Below are 11,036 nucleotides of genomic sequence, written 5' to 3'. Positions count from 1 at the left end.
CATGTAATGGAATAGATAAATTGTTTGTTGAACTAATTTGATTTCTGATGTAATTTAAAATTGTAACAAAATAATTAATATTGATTGTATTCAACAAGAATTACAGGTCCTAACTCTCTAGGAGTTGGATACAGACATTAATAAAAGATAATGCTGTTATATTATAATTGATAAATAAGATGTACTGATCAAATAAATGAGGGGTTAAATATCGCTTGGCTAACGAGAGGTTAATTTGGATCTTACTCTTTATCTCATGAGAAAGGTTTTAATTGTAAAATAATTAAATGTAGAATGAATAATATAATATTTATTGATAATTTAAAAAGAATATTTTCAAATGATAAAATATGATTTCAAATAATATTGACAAGATATACCCTCACATAAAAATAATATAATTAATTTGGCACTCACTCTACCCAAATGGGAGACCCTCTCAGTAGGGAGAAGTCGGGCTGGTTGATCTGCTGTAGATGTTTCCAGGTCCCGTCCTTACCACCGACTGCCTAGAGCCTCTCATTTTTTTCATAATTTTACTTGTCATGAATTTTCACCGTCGTCAACAATTTATCTATTCATTGTGAAAATTCATGACAAATAATAAAATTATGTAGTTCTATTACAACCTCAAACGTTTTTACACTAGCAAGTGTTAGATTACACTAGCCTATATTTTAATAGCCAAATGACCAGCAAGCGCTAAGCCTTGTTTATGAGCACCATTTTTTTATAAAATAGAATGATAGTACCCTTTAAAATTAATAAAATAAGAATACACATTGTAACGTAACTATGTACTAGTTTCGGTGTTCACACTATCGTCAGGTTATAAAAATAAATTTCCAATAAATGTTTACTAATAGTTTTGTTATTTTATAACCTGACGATGGTGTGATCACCGAAAACTAGTAGTTACAATTTGTATTCTTGTTTTATTAATTTTAAAGGGTACTATAATTCTATTTTATAAATACAAGAAAGTAGCCCTGAATTCATACATTTTTAAGCACCATTTTATATTTTTATTATAATCTGTGATTCTCCTAATATACCCAAATCATGCTTAGCTTTTAATCCTGCATCTTTTTGATTTGTCATTCCATAATTTATTTTATGATGTATTTTATTTAATGTGGTATTATTTTGTATTATTTGAGACTTGAAAATATTATGTGCATGTGAAAGTAATACAATTAATGTTTCTCCTGCAATTTTGCTTTAAATAAGATCGGAAGACTATTTTAATCATTATTACAATTACACTACTTAGGGCCGTTTGCACAGTGTCAGTTTAAACTAAATTTCATTTTAAACTGGACTAAATCCGTATCAAGTCTAGTTTGTTATAATGTGTTTCATTTTGAGTTTAAGCCACCAGCTGATTAAATCGAGTTTAAGCTTTGACTGTGCAAACGGCCCCTAGCCTATTAGATTACTATTACAATTTTGTAATGCCCTCCATGCTTGCGGTTTCAACGTTTTTAACGGTTATTGAACTGAAACTTGAATCAAGAACAGTTGAAGTAAAGAAAGAACTGAATTCTAACCAATCCTGTAGATACTATGTTATAATATTATTACAAACTAGACTTACATTTACAATAACTTATAATTAAAAATAATTTACTAACATTGGACATACTACTTGTAGGCAGAGTTACTAATACAGTAATTCATTTTCAAATATTACTAATCAACTTGTTATTCATTGTTGGAATTTAAATTCATAACATAGTTTTGTCAAGTATAAGATTAGATTACAATAGTTAGATTCCATTATTCTATACATGAATTGAAGCTGTAATTGTGAGTGAATTATGAATTGAAACTTGTGAAGTGAAAAGAATTGAATTGATGATGAAAAGAATGGAAATCATTCCATCCACAGTTTTCTCTCCACGCAACTGGATCTATCAGTCTGAATTGAACTTCATGACCACACTTTACGATAATATAATAAATAATAATTATTATACGATAATCCCAATTGAATGCTGTAAATCACTTCTGCTACTGCAAATATTTACAAAAGGGTAAACAGCTAGATGGAAATTCGATGAGCCCTACTATACAAAAATTATTTGTCAGCCCGGGAATCGAACCCAATACCGATGAGCGCTACTAATTAGTATATTAGTTTATAATATAATAATCGAGTGCCCTGGCTGGTTCAGGTCTGGTGTCAGTGTTTACGATCATCTGGTAGAAATTGTATGTGGTCTATTTTGAAGTGTTATTTATCGTTGGTTTATCTGTATTGGCTGTATTAGCCGTCCTCTATTCGGAAATCCACAATGAAGGAAAGACTCGGAGCCATGAGCATTTCTTCATCCACTCCCAAACCCTCCCAACCGGTGGAAACTTCTAAACATCAGACAACTGCCCCCGGTGCGGATAGCATCCATCAGGTAGGTTGCGTGAGCATCCACTTCTGCTCTTGCTTTACATTCCACAATTCCACATTAAACACCACAAAGATGTCCCATAATCCTCGCACAAAGCTTTCAATTCAATTCAAAATTCTTAATTCATGAACATGTACAAATACATTTAAATAGTTTTAGGGTATCCGTCCACTGGAACCGTATTCAACCGATCCGTTCGGCCGTTGGATCGGACGAATCTGCCGGCCATTAATTCGGCCGAATATGGTCGTCCATTGGAACCGTTTACGTCAGTCTAGTTCCCAATAATTGAGTTAACTACTATCATAGCCACCAAAATTTTTCATAAACTATGATTATATTGAGATTTTGAAAATTGAATTAATATCCACTTAATTAGTTATTCATTATTAAGGCTGTGCAAAGGCTAAAAATAAACTTACTACTGGTGATATTTTTCAAAGTTTTTCGATTTGTATATCATCAAGTTATCAAAATGAAAAAGTTTTTTCAGTAAAACATTTTTTTCGATCATTGCTTTTTGAGACATGAGCGCCTAAAGTTCAAATTTTTGGGACAGAGCATTTCAAATTCGGTAAGAGATAAATCCATGAGATTTAGAGGATAAATTCTTCATGGTATTGTTGATTTAATAAAACCGAAATGTTTTGAAAATAATTATTTTTGAGAAAGTTGTTCAATTTACTGAAATGACCAAAAAATAACTCAAAAAACTTATTTTTGGTAAATTGAATAACTTCATCAAAAATTGATATTTTCAGGAAATTTTTATTTTATTCAATCATCAATACCATGAAAAAATTTATCCACTAAATCTCATGGATTTATCTCTTACCGAATTTGGAATGTTCTGTCCCAAAAATTTCAACTTTAGGCGCTCATATCTCAAAAAAAAACAATGATCGGAAAAAAATGTTTTCCTGAGAAAACTTTTTCATTTTGATAGCTTGATGATATACAAATCGAAAAACTTTGAGATTTGAAAATTGAATAAACAAATATCCACCAAATTAGTTATTCATCACAATAATCTTACTTTCAACAAATATCCACTTGATTAGTGGATTAGTGGATTATTCATTATCAAGCAATGTTTGTTCACAGATTCCTTTGAACATCACAACGATGATATCTTTGCCTCGCATATCCCACAATGAAACATGCTCTGAACCAATCTTATCAACTTTTCATTGTCCATAGTTACAACTTTATAAAACAGAACAACTTCAAAAAACAAAAACAAACAATACTGCGAAACAATTTTAGGTTAGGAACACTTTGTTGTCTCAGCTCGACTAAGTAGTTCGGCCGGATAGAGCTGGAAAATCCCATTCAATTCTGATCGAAAGATTGATTGGCCGGAGACGACCGTATGAACCTGTTGCAATGGACGAGCATCTATTCCTTTCTTTGTTGGGGGATCGTTCAGTCGCGTTCGGTTGTTTTCGGCCGATGCTAGCTCGGACGAAAACGGTTCTAGCGGAAGGCCCACTTCAAGGTTAAAGCTAGGCTAGCCTATACAAAGACTAAAAAATAAAAAAAATTCTCAATGCATAATGCTCAACGAAATATCCAAAAAGGTTCCTATAAGAACAATTTGCAAATGTTGCAAAGACCGGCAAATGTCGTGGTTATGTGGTAGAATGGACATTACTGTCCAAACTTCGCCAAATCAACAAATAAAAAAGTAATTCTATTCTATTCTAATGTTGAATTACAAACATTGGTATAGTGGAAGACTGATTTTTTGTTCATGAATTATTTTTATTTATTCTAGAAAGACGACTTTGTAAAATAATAAATAATAAATCACAAATCCTCAATATTTTTCTTAGGATGAGCTCTAACGACAGGACAAGTGTGTTGAACATTGTGTACACACGTGCTCGTTATTCATGCTGTGTCATCAGCGAAAAGCTCAACTTTTTTGAGGTTAGGTTTATGTATCTACGATTTTCTGTTGTTTATTTTTCCTTGCTGCTCCATTTAAGGTTAAATTATTTCTCTATCCGAAGAAATGCTTCAATACTTGAGAGCCAACACAAAACTGAAATTCATTTGTCTTAGATACAAAAACGTATTTAACATGTGTCAAACTAAATTAAGTGACAGCTGACATCTGCCACTTCATCCTTCTTTCGTCAGAAACTGAATGTTTTCGGTTCCTTCTCAGCACTCCATCGTTTGACCTGATGTTGTAAGATTTATCAGGTAATTTTTCTTCCACCACTCCATACCTCTTCATATCAGGAATCCAAACTTTCTCCCCCTGGGCTAATTCTAATTTGTAATTTTCCAGTGGTTTCTTAATTATTGTTTATGTTATGTTAGAAGCTGTTGAAAGAAGACTTCCGCTGATGACATGACATGCATGACAACCATGTGTGTACACATGTTTAACACACTATTGTCCTGTCGTTAGTGGAAATCCTAACCAAATAATTTTTCAATGTTTTGTTAACCAATCAAGCCATTGAAAATGTATAGAATTGAAAATTTGAAGATCTTCCACAATCTTTTCAGGAAAGGATTTCGAGATTTTGTTTAATTATATTGATGAGTATAGTTTTATTAATTTTGATTTTAATTTCCCTAGTTTTTTATGTTCTTTTAGAACGAAAGGTATTAGGGTATATTCAGGCCCGCAAGGGCCCTTCAAAGGTGGGTTATATAGGTATCTTACAGCCTTTCAGAGATGCTATTAAACTTTTTTCTAGGGAGTCTTATTATTTATATTTCGGAAATAGGATATGAACGAATGAAACAAAATATAGACATTTATACCCTTGTAATATTTTTAGATTTGAGTTCAATTTAAAAAAGATCTTCCACAACTTCTCAGGAAAGGATTTCCAGACTTAGTTTAATTATATTGATGAGTAGAATATGAATGAATGAAACAAAATATAGACACTTGTACCCTTGTAATATTTTTAGATTTTTGTTTAATCTAAACATATTACTAACGCACTAGCTATTTTCTATAATTGAACATTCAAATAGCCATATTAAAATATTTTACTGGAGTGAAAAAATCCAAGAACATATTTACACACAATGGAACAATTGAAACAATAATTGTACCTAGAAATTATAGTCCGTGCAAACCTTAGTTTGCAGCACGGTGCTTTATGGACAATGTCATTTCAATAGAATAATAGGAGCACACTGTTACCGCTTTCATGCTGATCCTATCAAAATGAGCTACGCTCTTCTTTCGTTCGCTCTTTCTCTCGCACATTTCGCTCACAGGCTTATTGGCGCTTCTGTGAAATCGGCAGCACTGTACTCCATAAAAGCAATCTGCAGCGTGGTTTGCACAGATTATACTCATTAATATATTATTTATTTATTAGGTTAGCACAAACAATACAATGATCGGAAAAGAAACAACAGGCTATTGCCCAAAACTTCTTCAATTTCCTAATTTAGTTTCAAATTGTCCAAATATTATACATATGATTGAAATAAGTATAATATTAGTAACATATTGACTGGAAGTATAAGATACACCAAGCACAATATGCATAATTGATGGGTATAATTATTGCATAGTATCGATTATCAATTAAGATTTATTTATTTTTGTTGGGGTTGATACCTAGGTGTGCTTGAGTCTTGTGCGTGAGTAATGGGAAGGATTATGATCAAAGATGAATAGAGTGTAAGTTTTAGGTGGGTTCCAAACAGCTAATGAATAATTTTTAGAGATCGCTTCATCAAAGACTACACTACAGAAATTGAGTGGGACCGTTGAAAAATTATATTTCCCCTATCTACTACTGCACCGTAATTCACCTTGCACCAAAAGTTTATATAGTCTTAATAATTTAAGGCTTAATAATATTTTTATAATTATTGATAGGTGTAGACTATTAATTCTCTGTACAGTCAGTATTCATACCTCATTTCATAAACAGATTGATATGTTTTAGTATAGTATTATTACTTTGTATTACATTATTTACTTTATTATACTTTTTATTGTTTATTGTTATAAGTTTGAGCAGTAAAAAGGACTTGAAAGTTTTAACTCCGCCCAATATAGAATATTTTCATTTCATGTAATTGATGCTAGATTTAAAGCAAAAAGCGTTATTTTTGTTTAATCATCGCAATAAACTAAGTTTGAATTACTCCAGAAGCTCAACCAAATCTTATACATGTTTATTATTAGTTGGATGAGTAGTTGAAAACTCAACATATATACTTTCTATCTATAATAGAAATTTTCCTAATTAATCAAAAAATTATTCCCAAAAATTTGATGAGAGTATGATTATTTTTTTCAACTTTCAAAGCCTATAAAAGTTGAAAAAAATAATCATACTGTCATCAAATTTTTGAGAATGATTCTTTGAAATTGCGATTATAGATTGTAACATGTTTTATGATAATTCATTTTAAATTATAAATTTTATGTGTATTTCTCACTAATATGTAAGATGGAAATTTAGTTGAACAATTAACACAATGCTTCATACTAATTTAATATGTTGATTGTTTGGAATGTGTATTTTGAAATTAGGAATAATTTTGCTTCTGTTTAACACATGCTGCACAAATTAACCGGGGTTTAGCTCTTACCTGAACTACTCACCTCCATCCCAATGTTAGGAGAATTACGTTTTAGGGCGAGAATAACCTGTGTTATGATCTGTTAATTAAATAACATATAAATCGTGTTCATGATGTGTTAACGAATGATCAATATATCATGAGTGATGATTTTGTTGAAAATGTGCTGAAAAGCCAGTAAGGTTTCATTAAGACCAATGTTAGCATCGCATAGAGATGAAAAAAATTTATAAACTTTAGATGAATAGCCTGAATGAAGGCAATGAGTACTATCTAATGAAAAAATGAAGTTTTCTAATATAACGAATACAAAGATGTACAAAAATTCCACTCATCCTAAAACTACCAAAATTATTTTTAATAATGAAATTTTACTACTTTTTCAACATAGCCCTGCGTAGGATCATTTCATTTTTTAATTTGCTAAAAATCGAGGTTTCAATTGCAATGTTGTTTGAAGATGTTTTTTAAGGTGCATCATGAGCTGAGGAGAAAATTTAGTATTTTTCTTTCGATTGCTTATTGATAGGAAGCAAATTGAATATTTGAAATTTGAGTTAATATTTAAGCGGGAAATAGTTATTGCTCAACTTGGAAGTAGAAGCATAGTATTTATCTGTTCCTATTCTTTCACATCCTTGATTATCATATTCGTGTGATTTGGACAATTCAGCGATTTCAAATTTAATTATTTTAAAACCGAATCACATCATCTCTCTACATTATTGCTTTCTTAAATCTAGAATCCTATTCATAATTATTGCAATTTTTATTGTATTCTAGGTTCTGTATTCTGGGTCGAACCTAACCAAAACCATGTACATGAATCATACCAATGCCAATGCAAATGCAAATACCAACACAAACACATGGAAAGCTGCAAATCTGCAAGTAACAGCTGTGGTGAATCCTGAGAAGAAAGTGAGTAAAAACTTATCAACATTTCATCAGCTAGTGATTTAGTACTGGATGGCGCAATGAAACGAGAAATTTTGAAACAGTATCATTTCCACGAAAAATGTATAAACCCATTTTCTAAAATCACTTCATTTATATAGGCTACTTTATTCAAATTAATAAAAACAATATAAAAACTTGTAGTACCCTTTATCAAAAACTTTAAAATATTGAAGTTTTAAAAAGAAAGGGTACTACAAGTTTTTATATTGTTTTTATTAAAACCATATTCATGAAACTAGTGAAATACTAATTGAAAGGCATGGGTATTGTTTGTGAAATTTCATCATGCCATTTATGTTTCTACTGTCCATAAATCGAAACGTACCTCTTTTCTTCTCAAGACGGCATCGGAAAGATGTGCTAACATTTGGCCTTATCAGCCCATTTACAACTCAGGAATGGGTGAGAAATCTGAAATTTTAAAATAATCTATTTTCCACCAATAAATTCATACAACTAGTAAATTACTTATGTATTCATCATGCCATCAGTAGATATATTTTGTGATAGCTGGTCCATCCTGAACCAGAATTAGTTCACTCAGTACTCACTACTGTACACCCAATGGCTCTCAGTGGTCACTAGTGTTCACTCAGTGTACACTGTGTACACTCAGTGTACACTTAGTGTAGTACACCCAGTGTGCACCCACTCACTAGTGTACATCCAGTGGCACTTAGTATAGGCTACACTCAGTTTTCAATACACTAAGTGTACACTGAGTGAACACTGAGTGAACTAATTCTGGTGCAGGATGTGCCAGCTGTAACAAAATACAGGGTGAATCATATTGAACTTTTTCTGGTTTTGGAAGGGCGTTGCACGAAGAAGGGAAGGATCAGAAGAGTGGGGATGGTGTCATTAGACGCGCCATGACATGCAGTTTTAGTGTGAGCAATGGCTTGGTCGGGACAACATCGTGCGTTCGTAGTTGAAGAAGTTATTAAAAATGGCGGCTCCGTGATCACAATAGAGCGTGCGACTTGACCATCTTCTTCAGAAAAATAGGGACCCTAGACACCAAACTGAAATAGCGCACCACACTGTCACTTGAGGGCCGTGGAGTGGTCGTTTGTGTAGGTTTCGTGGGTTATTTTCAGCCCAGTATCGAAAATTCTGTTTGTTAACAGCTCCGGCGAGGTGAAAATGTGCCCCATCACTGAAGATCAAAACAGCTGTGCGGGGATCTGCTGAATGTCGCGGCATAAATTTTTTCGTGTGTCTAAGTCTCTAACTGGTTAATTCTTGCACTACCTGAATCTTGTATGGGTGAAATTTAAGGTCTCTATGCTGTATTCTGCGGACACTACTGAAAGATAATCCTAGTGAAGCGGCATGTTTCCGAACAGAACGCCGAGGGGATTGTTGAATTGAAGCCCGCACTCTATCCACGTTTTCCGCTGACGTTGACGTCCTAATTCGGCCTTGTGGTCTTGTTTTTAATACTGATGATGTTGCTCTAAAATTTGATACCCAATTTCTGATTGTTGGTGCAATGGGTATGAGATCACGTCGACCAATAGCAAAATGTAAACGGAACGCACGCTGTGTTGTAATCACGGAGCCGCCATTTTTAATAAACTCTTCAACTACGAACGCACGATGTTGTCCCGACCAAGCCATTGCTCACACTGAAACTGCATGTCATGTCGCGTCTAATGACACGATACCCACCTTTCTGCTCCATCCCTTCTTCGTGCAACGCCCTTCCAAAACCGGAAAGTTCAAAATGACTCACTGTATATCTACTGCCATCCATGATCCTAAAATTTGAATTCCATAATTTATTGTGGATCCAAATAAATCTGTTAAATTTCCAAAATGTTTCAAGATAGCCAGAGTCAAGCCTCTATTTAAATCCGGTAACCGCAAACTTCCTGAAAACTATAGACCCATAAGTTTGATTAGCAACCTGGCTAAAACAATGGAGAAAACTATAAAGATTAGACTAATGGATTTTATTGATAAGCATGATATAATTGATAAAGATCAATACGGGTTCCAAAGCAACAAAAATACTGAGGATGCCCTGGCCAATTTTGCAAATGAAGTATCTGATAGTATGTCCTCTGATAAAAATAAGTGGCTTGATCTGAATACATTGAGTATGAATACTACTAAGACTAAATATGTTGCTTTTTCTCCCACTGTGATTGGACAACCACCAGAGGAAATTGTACTTAAAATACACACGAATTGTGAATCGGAGACGTGGGGAGAATGTCCTTGCCCGAAACTAAAACAGGAAAAAGTGGTCAAATATTTGGGGATTATGGTAGACTGTCATCTCAAGTGGGACATGCATATAGAATTCATTTGTAAAAGGCTAAAATTTATATCTTATATATTTTACAAAATCCATAAATTATTAAATATACAGGAGTTAAAACTAATTTATCATGGATACGTTCAGTCAATTCTGCAATATGCGTTAGGAGTATGGGGGGGAACTTATGATCACATAATAAATAGGATTTTTGTCATTAAAAAAATGATAATAAAGACTATTCTGAATAGACCAAGAATTCATCCAAGCAGGGACACATTTGATGAATTCAAGGTAATGACCATACGCCAACTATATATTAAAAAAATTCTCTACTACATAAGAAAAAATAAAGATAAATTTACAATAAGGAATAATCTAGTCACATATAATTTCAGGTTAAATTTTCATAATTTATTCAACATAAATCACACTAACCTAACAATATTACGTCGACAATTAAATTATTTAAGCACAAAATTAATTAATTTAATCCCAAATGGTATGCAATTTTTAACTGAGGATAGACATGGGGCACAGATAAATAAATGGATAATTGAGACATTTTTCTTTACTCTCGATAATATTTTATAATATACATTTTTTTTCAACCTTATTTTTTTTTGTTTACTTACGTGATTCTAAAATTTTGCCATATTTATTTTTATTTATAATAATAAAATAATATTGAACTGATGCTCACGCCCAGCGGACAGGATTTTCCTTGCTGGGTTGTTGCCTTAATGAATTTTTGATTTAAATATATTTAATTTATAATTTTTGATTGTAAGCTATGTTTTATTTTTATTTCTATGAATTTCTTG

At 32.5% G+C, this 11,036-nt stretch overlaps 1 protein-coding gene across 1 annotated transcript in view; it reads left to right on the top strand.

The window, feature by feature from the left end:
* Window positions 1-11,036, top strand: part of LOC111052616 (RNA-binding protein 26) — a 116,120-nt gene that overhangs the window by 71,026 nt on the left and 34,058 nt on the right. Inside the window, exons 14-15 of the mRNA XM_039442144.1 lie at window positions 2,274-2,411; window positions 7,770-7,907. Coding sequence (XP_039298078.1) covers window positions 2,274-2,411; window positions 7,770-7,907 — 276 coding nt within the window. The remainder of the gene's footprint in view (window positions 1-2,273; window positions 2,412-7,769; window positions 7,908-11,036) is intronic.

This window comes from Nilaparvata lugens, chromosome X (assembly GCF_014356525.2).
Source record: "Nilaparvata lugens isolate BPH chromosome X, ASM1435652v1, whole genome shotgun sequence".
In the NCBI taxonomy this organism is placed as follows: domain Eukaryota; kingdom Metazoa; phylum Arthropoda; class Insecta; order Hemiptera; family Delphacidae; genus Nilaparvata; species Nilaparvata lugens.
The sequence above is the reverse complement of the archived record's forward strand: the minus strand, read 5'-3'. Positions and strand labels throughout refer to the sequence as shown.